The sequence below is a fragment of the Lactuca sativa genome, chromosome 4 (assembly GCF_002870075.4).
Source record: "Lactuca sativa cultivar Salinas chromosome 4, Lsat_Salinas_v11, whole genome shotgun sequence".
NCBI lineage: Eukaryota > Viridiplantae > Streptophyta > Magnoliopsida > Asterales > Asteraceae > Lactuca > Lactuca sativa.
This window is the reverse complement of record NC_056626.2, coordinates 333819860-333834580: the sequence shown is the minus strand read 5'-3', so window position 1 is coordinate 333834580 and position 14721 is coordinate 333819860. Positions and strand designations below refer to the sequence as shown.

Here is a 14721-nt window from a genome sequence, read left to right as displayed (position 1 = left end):
ATCTGTTGGTATAAGTAGCGATGTCGGTACCAACCATTCTGAGAGTCCATAGTTCGTGTTCAAGCTTTTGAATCTCTCCCCGTGGGCAGTATTCTCTCATCATCATGGCTTTTAGGCTCTCCCAGCTTATAGAGTTTGCCACTATCAGGGTAAGTACTTTAACGTGGCCATTCCACCAAGTTAAAGCTTTATCAATAAGGGTGAAAGTTGCAAATTTGACTTTGCTGTGCTCGGGACAGGAGCAGATTTCAAAGACTGCCTCCGTCCTTTCAATCCACTGCCTCAGGGCCATCACACCACCAGTTCCATGAAACATCCAGGGCTTGGCATTAGTGAAGTCCTTATAGGTACATTCTCGGGGTGGTCCATGACTCTCGCCATGGTTGGATGGGTGTGTGCCAGATCCCGAGCCATTAGTACTCGAGTTATTGATCTGTGACATGGCAGCTGCCACCGCTGCGGTGACTGCTGCTTGGAACATAACAGCATCAAATTGAGGTGGTGGAGGTGGTACAGGTGCTTCCCCATCGTTGCTTCGCCTTGGATTCCTACGCGGAGGCATCCTTCAACTATAGGTTGAAAAGGTAAAGATAAGAATTCCATAGAGTAGAAAATGTATGTGTCTCATGAACTAAATCGCTATAGTTCAACAACAGATGATAGTATGAGTCTTAAAATAGAAGAATGAAAGTTATTTGTAAGACTGAAAGTATGAAACAAGTATTTGGTTTCTCAAAGACTTTTCAAGGTTTGAACGAAATACTTAACGTAGTAATAATAGTGTCACTTATATTAATATAAAAGTTGTTACAACGATCATGAAAATTTGACCCCTATAAGGGTCTCCGATTACAAAGTTCGAGAAATTTAAAGACTTTTAGCCGAGGTCCTAAGCTATAACAAAATTTGAGTCTTTGACAAGCACTACTTGCGACGCAGGTTGCGCTTGGAGCTTGACTCTGCATCTGATTGCTTTGACTCCATTAGACGCCTATCCAAAGCGGATTGTTGTTCCCTCAGTTCAGCAAGGGCTGCAATCATTTGCGCTTGGAATGCTTCGGTTTGGAGTTGAGCATTGTCTTGTATCTTGTCCAGCCTACGGATGTCAGAAGTGTGAACCTGCACTTCCACGTTGACATCCCGGAGTCGGCTAGCTTGAACTCCGGACTAATAGGACTGATTGGCTAACTTTCCCACCATTACCGGGAGTGCTCGATCAGCCGAACCTCCACCGCGGACATCATAGAAGTCCCGGCACATGCCGTAGGGAGGGCGTATGCCTTGTTGTTGGCTCCAATGATGGAGGTGACTTCCCTAAACGGGAGTCGGTCCTTGAAAGTTCCTTACGAAGACGGGAGGTTGAATGGGTGGTGGATCGATCACTTCCGGCTCTGAGTCGGTATCGGAGTCATCACCCACTTCTATGGGTTCCTTGTTCTCTTCGGGATCATCTTCGATCCATCCTCCGTTGCCTTGGTTGGGAAAGTAGGGGTCGCCAGGGTGGTGAAATCCAGCCATTTGACTATACGAGAAATAGGGTTATAAGAATTGAATAAAGTTGAAACATGCAAAACATGTAAGTTAAACTAGTTTAGATAGCAAATACTCCTATAGTATTTAAATTCTTGTGTTTGATTCTAGTAATGGTTTGGTAAGTTTTGACTTGTTGCTTACTACGATCATTCCTCAATATACGTTGGTCCAATCTCGGGCAAATATAGTTGATCACGCTATATTTGTCCAAAATCTGATTACATATATCGAGTCTCAATCGTAGTGTCAACTTGTCTAAATACTTGTATAGTTGGATATCACGAAAATAATTTGTGGTATGCATGTAATTGTACTTAAATGAACTATCAATTTAAGTTAAATGTAACGCTGCTCAAGTGTAAAAAGAAAAATTGTTTTGTCAGAGAGTATTAGTCCCTTAAGCATTTATAGTTTGTATATCTTATGTGATTCGATATACTTAGTTCACTATAAACATTGCTCTGATACCAATCTGTCACACCCCCAAACCTAAACGGCGGAAACGTTCGGGGGCGGATGACTTCATGTGGTAACGTAACAAATGAATACATAGTAAAGAAAGCAATACAACCATCATATATATATAATTGAAAGTTTACATTTGTCAAAAGTTACATGTTCAAAACCAATTACAATATGATGTCAAAATACGAGATTAAACTGGCGCTGCAGCATCCCTTCATCAAAAGCATAATGATACCTAAAATTACTGATTCCCTAGGACATACAAGTAATTTTGAAAGAGTAGATCAACATTTAAGCTGGTGAGTTTCATAAGTATTTAAGTGACAATGTTTGTATGAAATGAAATGTTTTGTCTTTGTTTGTTTGTGTTTAGAAAATCCTATATTTTCTACCAGTATAAAAGTAGCCTTCACTCAAGACCAATGCTTGTTTCTAAAATGTATGTAAGTGTAAAATAACCAATGTGTTTGAAAACCTCGTAAATCAATGCATTTTTAATACCCCATGTGAGTTTTATAACCATACTATTGACTCGGAATGCCTATACACAACGTTCTTCAGGCGTTGGAATGTTATGACGTTTGTCACCTCAAACGGTGGACTGTAGCTAACAGTCAGGGCGCGGGTTATCAAGCCCGTATAGATCTATACACAAACACCATGCTCCCCCTCCAAGGGATTCTGGTATATAATACAGGACTTGATATGTGTACTCGAACGTACGTGAAGTTAGTGTCTCACAAAAACCGTGGTATAAAAACAGATCTACTTGTTAAAATGTTTCGTTTGTTTTTGTATATATGAAAGTGACTCCTTGAAATTCATGTTTTCTAGTACGTAAGAGTTAGAAATTTGTTCGTAAAACTATACCTATTATAGTTTTTAAGAGTGTGTCTCGTTTGTTTGGAAATACCTAGAAAAGGAATCATTTGTTATGAAAGCATAGATTTTTGTAGAGCCTAAGATAGACAAATATACATGTAATCTAAGAAAATGTTTAGTTCATACATGCATTAGAACAATTTATATTCCAAAAGATAGAATGCTATTGTAACATATTTTATAGATGAAAGTTCCCTATAAAGTTTGTAAATCGCATGTGATTTGGATATATAAAAGCATATAAAATAGTTCTTTATGTAACACACGATAATACTCGTGTGTTTTACTTGTAATCCCCCCCTTGAAAGCATATAAAAGAATTTATAGAAAATTTAAAAGGCAAATTAAGGGGTATGAACTCACTTGAAAGTTTGAAGATAGCGAGATGGAAAACCGGGAAGAATTTCGTCTCGGGAAACGGATTTTCCTCGGGATTCTCGGGAATCCTGGGAGTAAAATCGACCCTCGGGACTTGAGCAAAAAGACCAGAGCTTCGGGTTTGAACGGGCACGGAAAACGAGGCAAGATCGTGAGATAAATGAGAGAAATGAGCAAGTTTTTTGGAAGCCCTCGCATTCTATTTATAGGGGGTCTGAGAAGCCTCGGTACGCGGGGCGTACGCTAGTACGCAGCGCGTACTCGTACGTCATGCATGACCGAGTCCTCGACTGTCTCAGCTTCGGATGGGACGGCGGGTCGGATGGGCGGGTCGGTAGCTTCGCATAGGGGCGACGTGGACGGACCGAGACCAAGGCCCTCGGGTACACAGGGCGTACGGGGTTACGCGGTGCGTACCTCAGATGAGGACGCTGACTCCTCTTCGGATATTACCGGATTTTTGAATTAAATAAATATATAATTTATTTAATAAACTTCAAAAAATCATATCTTCTTCATACGAACTCCGTTTTCGATGGTCTTTATATCCACGCGTAGGTGAGACTACGCTCTACAACTTTCGTTTAGATTCCGTTGGCAAATTCCGAAATTATTTTTATTATTTATTTATTAAAATGACGTGATTAAGGAATTTCTTTAAAAATTCATAACTTCTTTATCTGACGTCGGTTTTTGCCAGACTTTTCACCGCTGAAATACCATTGTCGAGACCTTCGATTCTCGTTTAGGTCATTCCGGCCAAAAGTCGCTCGATCTCCGATTCGAGTTTTTAGTTTTCTGTTGCTAAGCCGAACTTGGAAAAATCATAACTTCAATATACGAAGGCGGATTTGGGCGTTCTTTTTATGTACGATCATGGTTTAATGACATTTAAACATAGAAGGAATTTAAATAGAAACTTTTTGGACATTTTATTATCAAAGTTAATTTTATTAACTCGAAGGTGGTTACAATACTTGACCCTTTTAGGCCATTACAAAGAGTTGAAATATCGGGTTGTCACATCATCCCCCCGTTAGAGGGAATTTCGTCCCGAAATTTAAAGTAGTAAAGATACTAGTGAACATGAAAGAGATGAGGGTACTTTTGTTTCATCTGATCTTCGCGTTCCCATGTGAATTCAGGTCCCCGCTATGTGTTCCCGCGAACCTTCACGATGGGTATGCGACTTTGTTTTGTTTGTTTGACCTCTCGGTCCATGATTTCTACTGGTTCTTCCACAAAGTTGAGGCTCTCGTTGATCTCGATCTCGTCGAGTGGAATAACAAGAGTCTCATCGGACAGACACTTTTTCAAGTTTGAGACGTGGAAGGTTGGATGGATGTTACTAAGTTCGCGCGGTAGGTTAAGCTTGTAAGCCACAGGGCCGATTCTGGCAAGAATCTCGAAAGGCCCTATGTATCTTGGATTTAGTTTCCCACGCTTTCCAAAGCGTATTAAACCCTTCCACGGTGAGACCTTTAATAAGGCGTGGTCTCCTACCTGGAATTCCAAAGGTTTCCTCCTTCGGTCAGCGTAGCTTTTCAGTCGGTCTCTAGAGGCTTTCAATCGTTCGCGAATCTGAACGATCTTCTCTGTCGTTTCTCGTATGATTTTCGGACGGGTGAGAGTGCTTTCCGGAACTCTTCCTCTAGCTAACTGGGTATTGCCAACTTCAGTCCAGCACAGAGGGGATCTGCACTTTCGACCATAGAGGGCTTCAAACGGAGCAGCCTTTATGCTTGTATGATAACTATTGTTGTTGTTGTTGTTGCTGTTGTTGTCATTGTTGTTTCCTTTCTGTGGTTCTGGTGCAGAAGTGGTTGAGTTCTGATGACCTCCGTAGTCAATCAGAGATTGTGCCAGTTCCTTAGCACTTTCAAAGGTGTCAGGATTGGAAGCTAACACGCTTGATCGTATTTGGGGCGTCAGTCCCCAGATGTACCTTTCTATTTTCTTGCTCTCGGGAGCAATCATATCTGGACAAAGGATTGCCAGCTCGTAGAATCTGTTGGTATAAGTAGCGATGTCGGTACCAACCATTCTGAGAGTCCATAGTTCGTGTTCAAGCTTTTGAATCTCTCCCCGTGGGCAGTATTCTCTCATCATCATGGCTTTTAGGCTCTCCCAGCTTATAGAGTTTGCCACTATCAGGGTAAGTACTTTAACGTGGCCATTCCACCAAGTTAAAGCTTTATCAATAAGGGTGAAAGTTGCAAATTTGACTTTGCTGTGCTCGGGACAGGAGCAGATTTCAAAGACTGCCTCCGTCCTTTCAATCCACTGCCTCAGGGCCATCACACCACCAGTTCCATGAAACATCCAGGGCTTGGCATTAGTGAAGTCCTTATAGGTACATTCTCGGGGTGGTCCATGACTCTCGCCATGGTTGGATGGGTGTGTGCCAGATCCCGAGCCATTAGTACTCGAGTTATTGATCTGTGACATGGCAGCTGCCACCGCTGCGGTGACTGCTGCTTGGAACATAACAGCATCAAATTGAGGTGGTGGAGGTGGTACAGGTGCTTCCCCATCATTGCTTCGCCTTGGATTCCTACGCGGAGGCATCCTTCAACTATAGGTTGAAAAGGTAAAGATAAGAATTCCATAGAGTAGAAAATGTATGTGTCTCATGAACTAAATCGCTATAGTTCAACAACAGATGATAGTATGAGTCTTAAAATAGAAGAATGAAAGTTATTTGTAAGACTGAAAGTATGAAACAAGTATTTGGTTTCTCAAAGACTTTTCAAGGTTTGAACGAAATACTTAACGTAGTAATAATAGTGTCACTTATATTAATATAAAAGTTGTTACAACGATCATGAAAATTTGACCCCTATAAGGGTCTCCGATTACAAAGTTCGAGAAATTTAAAGACTTTTAGCCGAGGTCCTAAGCTATAACAAAATTTGAGTCTTTGACAAGCACTACTTGCGACGCAGGTTGCGCTTGGAGCTTGACTCTGCATCTGATTGCTTTGACTCCATTAGACGCCTATCCAAAGCGGATTGTTGTTCCCTCAGTTCTGCGAGGGCTGCAATCATTTGCGCTTGGAATGCTTCGGTTTGGAGTTGAGCATTGTCTTGTATCTTGTCCAGCCTACGGATGTCAGAAGTGTGAACCTGCACTTCCACGTTGACATCCCGGAGTCGGCTAGCTTGAACTCCGGACTGATAGGACTGATTGGCTAACTTTCCCACCATTACCGGGAGTGCTCGATCAGCCGAACCTCCACCGCGGACATCATAGAAGTCCCGGCACATGCCGTAGGGAGGGCGTATGCCTTGTTGTTGGCTCCAATGATGGAGGTGACTTCCCTAAACGGGAGTCGGTCCTTGAAAGTTCCTTACGAAGACGGGAGGTTGAATGGGTGGTGGATCGATCACTTCCGGCTCTGAGTCGGTACCGGAGTCATCACCCACTTCTATGGGTTCCTTGTCCTCTTCGGGATCATCTTCGATCCATCCTCCGTTGCCTTGGTTGGGAAAGTAGGGGTCGCCAGGGTGGTGAAATCCAGCCATTTGACTGTACGAGAAATAGGGTTATAAGAATTGAATAAAGTTGAAACATGCAAAACATGTAAGTTAAACTAGTTTAGATAGCAAATACTCCTATAGTATTTAAATTCATGTGTTTGATTCTAGTAATGGTTTGGTAAGTTTTGACTTGTTGCTTACTACGATCATTCCTCAATATACGTTGGTCCAATCTCGGGCAAATATAGTTGATCAGGCTATATTTGTCCAAAATCTGATTACATATATCGAGTCTCAATCGTAGTGTCAACTTGTCTAAATACTTGTATAGTTGGATATCACGAAAATAATTTGTGGTATGCATGTAATTGTACTTAAATGAACTATCAATTTAAGTTAAATGTAACGCTGCTCAAGTGTAAAAAGAAAAATTGTTTTGTCAGAGAGTATTAGTCCCTTAAGCATTTATAGTTTGTATATCTTATGTGATTCGATATACTTAGTTCACTATAAACATTGCTCTGATACCAATCTGTCACACCCCAAAACGTGAACGGCGGAAACGTTCGGGGGCGGATGACTTCATGTGGTAACGTAACAAATGAATACATAGTAAAGAAAGCAATACAACCATCATATATATATAATTGAAAGTTTACATTTGTCAAAAGTTACATGTTCAAAATCAATTACAATATGATGTCAAAATACGAGATTAAACTGGCGCCGCAGCATCCCTTCATCAAAAGCATAATGATACCTGAAATTACTGATTCCCTAGGACATACAAGTAATTTTGAAAGAGTAGATCAGCATTTAAGCTGGTGAGTTTCATAAGTATTTAAGTGACAATGTTTGTATGAAATGAAATGTTTTGTCTTTGTTTGTTTGTGTTTAGAAAATCCTATATTTTCTACTAGTATAAAAGTAGCCTTCACTCAAGACCAATGCTTGTTTCTAAAATGTATGTAAGTGTAAAATAACCAATGTGTTTGAAAACCTCGTAAATCAATGCATTTTTAATACCCCATGTGAGTTTTATAACCATACTATTGACTCGGAATGCCTATACACAACGTTCTTCAGGCGTTGGAATGTTATGACGTTTGTCACCCCAAATGGTGGACTGTAGCTAACAGTCAAGGCGCGGGTTATCAAGCCCGTATAGATCTATACACAAACACCATGCTCCCCCTCCAAGGGATTCTGGTATATAATACAGGACTTGATATGTGTACTCGAACGTACGTGAAGTTAGTGTCTCACAAAAACCATGGTATAAAAACAGATCTACTTGTTAAAATGTTTCGTTTGTTTTTGTATATATGAAAGTGACTCCTTGAAATTCATGTTTTCTAGTACGTAAGAGTTAGAAATTTGTTCGTAAAACTATACCTATTATAGTTTTTAAGAGTGTGTCTCGTTTGTTTGGAAATACCTAGAAAAGGAATCATTTGTTATGAAAGCATAGATTTTTGTAGAGCCTAAGATAGACAAATATACATGTAATCTAATAAAATGTTTAGTTCATACATGCATTAGAACAATTTATATTCCAAAAGATAGAATGCTATTGTAACATATTTTATATATGAAAGTTCCCTATAAAGTTTTTAAATCGCATGTGATTTGGATATATAAAAGCATATAAAATAGTTCTTTATGTAACACATGATAATACTCGTGTGTTTTACTTGTAATCCCCCCCTTGAAAGCATATAAAAGAATTTATAGAAAATTTAAAAGGCAAATTAAGGGGTATGAACTCACTTGAAAGTTTGAAGATAGCGAGATGGAAAACCAGGAAGAGTTTCGTCTCGGGAAACGGATTTTTCTCGGGATTCTCGGGAATCCTGGGAGTAAAATCGACCCTCGGGACTTGAGCAAAAAGACCAGAGCTTCGGGTTTGAACGGGCACGGAAAACGAGGCAAGATCGTGAGAGAAATGAGAGAAATGAGCAAGTTTTTTGGAAGCCCTCGCATTCTATTTATAGGGGGTCTGAGAAGCCTCGGTACGCGGGGCGTACGCTAGTATGCAGCGCGTACTCGTATGTCATGCATGACCGAGTCCTCGACTGCCTCGGCTTCGGATGGGACGGCGGGTCGGATGGGCGGGTCGGTAGCTTCGCATAGGGGCGACGTGGACGGACCGAGACTAAGGCCCTCGGGTACACAGGGCGTACGAGGTTACGCGGCGCGTACCTCGGATGAGGACGCTGACTCCTCTTCGGATATTACCGGATTTTTGAATTAAATAAATATATAATTTATTTAATAAAATTCAAAAAATCATATCTTCTTCATACGAACTCCGTTTTGGATGGTCTTTATATCCACGCGTAGGTGAGACTACGCTCTACAACTTTCGTTTAGATTCCGTTGGCAAATTCCGAAATTATTTTTATTATTTATTTATTAAAATGACGTGATTAAGGAATTTCTTTAAAAATTCATAACTTCTTTATCTGACGTCGGTTTTTGCCAGACTTTTCACCGCTGAAATACCATTGTCGAGACCTTCGATTCTCGTTTAGGTCATTCCGGCCAAAAGTCGCTCGATCTCCGATTCGAGTTTTTAGTTGTCTGTTGCTAAGCCGAACTTGGAAAAATCATAACTTCAATATACGAAGGCGGATTTGGGCGTTCTTTTTATGTACGATCATGGTTTAATGACATTTAAACATAGAAGGAATTTAAATAGAAACTTTTTGGACATTTTATTATCAAAGTTAATTTTATTAACTCGAAGGTGGTTACAATACTTGACCCTTTTAGGCCATTACAAAGAGTTGAAATATCGGGTTGTCACAACCATGAGTTGGCCCATGGCAGGAAGTGATGGTAAGACTATAATTTGGCCCATAGCATTCACTTAGGATGAAATAGACCAGTTATGTTATGTGATACATATGTGGTATTTTGGGGAACTCAGTAAGGTTTGTGCTTACGGTTTTATTTTTTAAATGTTTCAGATATTTCTGGCTCCAAGGGAAAGGGCCCAACCTGATCGCAGTGCATCCTCCAGAGATTTATTCCTCGCTAGTTATTTCATACACTCTGATGTTTTTGAGAATTTTATATACATTGGATGGTTTTGATTAAATGGTTGTATGGTTTTGGTCATGATATATATATATATATATATATATATATATATATATATATATATATATATATATATATATATATATATATATAAGACTTGCTCTCTGCTTGTTGTCGCTTGTCATCCTTCAACGTTGTCCATAATTGGAAACCATATAGAGTATGCTTAAGTATGACATGAAAAAGGAATACGAGTTGGCATAGTTGTAGTTGATTGTTCATTCTAATCATTGGTACAAGTGATACGATTGGCCCCTTATTCACTTTGTGCTTACAGCAAATTTATAGCTATAGTAGGACCGGATTGAAATTCAATCATGCAGTTCATCATTGAGTCATTACGAATCTATATTAAGAAAAAAAATCATTAACATAAGATTTAGACAAGAATTTGATGTCATACATTATACTATACTGATATCTAAAACAAAATGACACTTGATCACTTAGCTAGCGTTAGATCGAATCTAATGGCATGTTTGGTTTGCAGAATGTTGCTAAAGGAATTGTATTTGGAATTGGAAAAGGAATCTGTCAGGAATTTGAATCTAATTTCGTCTCCTCTTTGGTTGGCATGAAATGGAATTGGAATTAATTCCAAATTTTGTTTGGTTCGTAGGAATTGGAATCGGAATCCATGTAGAATGACAGAATTGACTTTTTCTGTCTATATTGCTAAATTTTACTTTCTTTTTTAATTTATATGTAAAGATACATTACATAAATTATAAAAAGTAAAATTTAATTTAACTGATTGAGTGTTCGTGTCAATATAATGTGAAAATCATACAAATGACTTCATAACTTAAAATCCTTTAAATACATGTCCCTATAATGTTACCAAAAAAGATAACTTAAAATCTATCAACTTCTTCACTAGATATCCTAATATTGTTACAAAAAAAAAAAAAAAAGAGTTAACATAAATTATTTCGTTATAACCAAATCAAAGGCACCAAAAACATTCATATGCAAAATACCGATCAACATCCAATGCACATCTCAATTGATAATACTACCCTTCCAAACTGTATTTTACCCAAGCTTATCTATCACCTTCTTCAATTTCCTAAAAAACTTGAACATTAATGGGATCACTTCTTATCTTGGTCAAAGCTTTGGACTTTTCAAGTTGACTTATTGAATTCATCTTTAAAATCACTGGAGGGATCTTCTCACTTAGCTCGTTAATCTTCATGTCAAAACTAATACCTTCACTCAAGTCCTTTGATATATCTTTAAGACTTTCTGTAATTAAGCCAACCGCCTTCTCAATCCCCTAGTTGCTTCGATTTTTCCTCTTCTTGGAACGAACACTCGCTGAAGTTTCATCATGTTGCACGGCTGTAGTACGATTAACTTCCTCTGAATCTAGAAAATCATCATCTGAATCTTGCGTTTCTTCTTCTAAGTCCACCTCTTGTTCCATCTCCATCAAATCTCTAGCTCTATTTCCTTGAGCTAAGTCTTTTCCAAAAACAATGCAAAGATCTTCATAATAAGGAAATGTTTTGTGTTTCCATCTAGTCGCTTCTTTATGTACATATTTGCCAACATTATAATTCATATAAAAAACAAAAATCAAAATATTTCCATGTAGTCGCTTAATTATTAAAATGTACTTGTAGGTATGCCTCCTAGACCCGATCCTCAGCAGTGACACAATGCTTTTTGGGGTCATAACCAAAACCGTTTGTGTTTGAACCGTTTACCATATTATAGACACATTGCCAATCTTTCTTCATGGTTTTTATAATAGATTCAATATGTGGCTTACCTAAAAAATATGAGTTTGGAAGTGATTGTTTCAATGCTTGCTCAAGGTGTTGCAATAACCGGATTTGAAACCATTATCAACTTTAAACCCTCCAACATTTGTTATATTCACCAACGCCTCAACTAGCTTCATTTCTTCATTACTTGTCAATGGCCCATAGTTTCTAATTTGGCTTTTCATACCTATAAACATAATGAACAACAATAGATGAGCAAAATAACAAATTGTCCAATACAACAACAACCAAGAAATACAATAATTTGCCCATCATAACGATAAGCAAATAATGCAGAATTTTAATTGGTTGCCCTCTAGATGTAAAAATATTATGGGTTAATTTATCTCTAAATATGGTCCATTCATTTGATGTCCCGAGAGAATTAATAGTATGCACATATTCATGTCCAAGATCTTTAATTCCCTCGCCCTGATCACACTCATCCAATGGATCTACTTTCATTTCTTACTTTATGAAGTTATGTAGAAGACAACATGCCATTATGATTTTATTTTTTGTTTCAATTGGATAATATGAATTATCCTTTAATATTTTCCATATTCCCTTCAAAAGGCCAAAACATCGTTCAATAACATTTCTTGTCGATGAATGTTCATGTTAAATAATTCCTTTGGTGTAGTTGGTTGGTATCCATGACGCCATTCATTTAAGTGGTACCTTTGTCCTCTATAAGGCACTATAAAACCCTCTCCATTTGTGTATCCGACATCAACCAAATAATAACCTATAGATAATAATTATAGTTAATAACTTATTAATAAAAATTTATAAATAAGATGTATACTTAAAGAAAGAACATACCCGACATTTGAATTTTAAATCCATGTGGTCTAAGAAGAGCATCAGGAAGAACTCTACCATCCGTAGCCAACCCCTCCCATCCAGTTAACACATACATAAACTGTATATCTTCGGAAATAACCCCTAGAATGTTTGTTGCAATGTTATTCTTTCTTGTTCTATATCTAGGCTGATCTTTGACTTGAACTAGACACTTTATATATGTTTCATCTAAAGCTCCAAAACAATTCTTAAACCACTTCCATCTTTGATCAGAAGAGTTATCGGGAACAAGTTCGAGTTTCTTAAGCAAATGAGTATGCAATCGTACAATTGCATTACAAACTTGAATAGAATGCCTACTAATCGTTTCTTCCAAGCGACGAAACCGACATATTATAACGGGATTCTTAACATTATGTGCAAGAATATGCAGAAAAATAGCAACTTGTTCATCAATCTCCATATTCCTACTAGGTTTTAGGCCTCCCAATGTTTTAAGCATACACCATAACTTAGTAAAACACATTCAAGACATCCTAATTTGTGATATAGACATGGTGTCACTTTCATAAACGTATCTATGTAGTATTGGGTATCGATCTACATTTGAAGAAAGATGCTTAATACGTCGTTTATCCCTATACTTTTTGAATATCATTAACAAAAGGAGTACAACAACGTGCAAAACCATGTTCCACCATGTTAAAATCAATGAATTTTTCCTTTGTCTACGATTGCATGTTGTTAAACTAAGTCAAGACATTTTCCTGTAAAACATAAAAGCAGTATACATATTCCATCGATAGCAAAAAAGCAAAATGGCATATATTGATAGCAAAACAACAAAACGACAACATGTTTTCTGTTCTATCGATTTAGCAAGAAACCAATACATGTTTTCTCTGTTCGGTAACGGTTGTTGTACAATGAATTACATAGCCTCGTAAAAAAAATCAAAAACACTAGAACATACAAGGAATCACAATCATGTGAGATTCTAAAATGAAACTAAATAACCTGATTTACTTCCCAGTTCTATAACAGAAAAACGAAATCAAAACAACAAGGGAAAGAACAGAGTTTCGGTTTTTCTAAAATCGTGAAAAGAAGGAGAATTTAGAAAATCAAAAAATTAGAAAAAATGGAGAGAGTGTGAAGAAATCGATTAGCTAACGATTGTCGTAGACTAATTCAGAAATTCATAAAAGAACGTGAAGAAATCGATTCGCTTGAATTCAAAAATCAAATAGCTTGAAATCATGAAACGACCAAGACATACTTCACAGGTGTTGTTTGGTTTGAAAATCAAATAGCTAAGAGAGAGAGAGAGAGAGAGAGAGAGAGAGAGAGAGAGAGATCACCTGGAATGAAAGTCATCGACCGATCCTTGTGACGATGATGAGAAGACACGAAGATGATGGATGTCGGCTCAATGAGAATGGGATGAACGAACTAGGTTAACTGATGAAGGGTATTGTAATGATTAGCAAGGGCAAAATGATAATCATGTGCTTTCCATGTTATGAATGAATTAATTCCTTTGAGATTGTGAAGCAATGGACTTTCTTTCATTTGAACGGAATATAATTCATTTAACATTCCTTTTCCTTTCCTTGAAGTTGAACCAAACACAAGAATTTGAGGGAATTGGAATCTTTTTTCCTTAAATTCCATTCCATTCCTGCCAAACAAAAACCCCCTAAGAGTTTAGAAGATCTAAGTAGTTGTCAAGAAGAAAAAACCTATGTAATCTTGTGGGTTCGACTATACAAATATTATGACATGTATAAGCAGGAGTCTTTTGAGGATATGTTAACATACACATGTTATTGAAATAATTAATTACATAATAATGTGTTGGTTACGCATTTGGTTCAAGAATGTGTGGCAAAACATTTAATTAAATGAACTGATTTATATTTATTGAAAATATATATAAATAATAAAATTTAATTATATTAATTTAATAATAATTATAGTGTTGGTAAATAATTTGAAGTTAATTAATACATCATTAGAAATTAATTAGACGAGTATCTATGGCCGTCAAACTTTTTCGGTTTTTATTTTTATTTTATTTTATTTTATTTTTTTATTTTTTCGTCAAAATGACACTTGATCACTTACCTAGGCTTAGATCCAATCTAAGTGTTCAAAAGATAGTTGTCAACAAAACAAAACCTATGTAATTTTTTGGGTTGGACTATATAAATATTGTGACATGTATAAGTACGAATCTTTTGAGGATATGTTAACATACCCAACATGTTATTGAAATAATTAATTACATAAGTCTTAGT

General features: G+C 37.4%; 1 protein-coding gene across 1 annotated transcript; it reads right to left on the bottom strand.

Annotated features, from left to right (window-relative positions):
- Positions 1-11121: 11121 nt before the first annotated feature.
- On the bottom strand, positions 11122-12884 carry LOC128133694 (uncharacterized). Its single transcript, XM_052771214.1, has 4 exons — positions 12440-12884; positions 12324-12362; positions 11679-11801; positions 11122-11375 (listed from the first exon to the last, which is right to left on the bottom strand). Exons 1-4 carry the CDS (start codon positions 12882-12884, stop codon positions 11122-11124), a joined length of 861 nt encoding a protein of 286 aa, XP_052627174.1.
- Between the last annotated feature and the right edge of the window lie 1837 nt (positions 12885-14721).

Coding starts and splice junctions, on each gene's coding strand:
- LOC128133694 (XM_052771214.1), bottom strand. CDS start 12,884: ATGGAGATTGATGAACAAGTTGCTATTTTTCTGCATATTCTTGCACAT. Junction 12,363..12,439: donor ATTTAAAATTCAAATGTCGG/GTATGTTCTTTC, acceptor TATTATCTATAG/GTTATTATTTGGTTGATGTC. Junction 11,802..12,323: donor CGGATACACAAATGGAGAGG/GTTTTATAGTGC, acceptor TTATGTTTATAG/GTATGAAAAGCCAAATTAGA.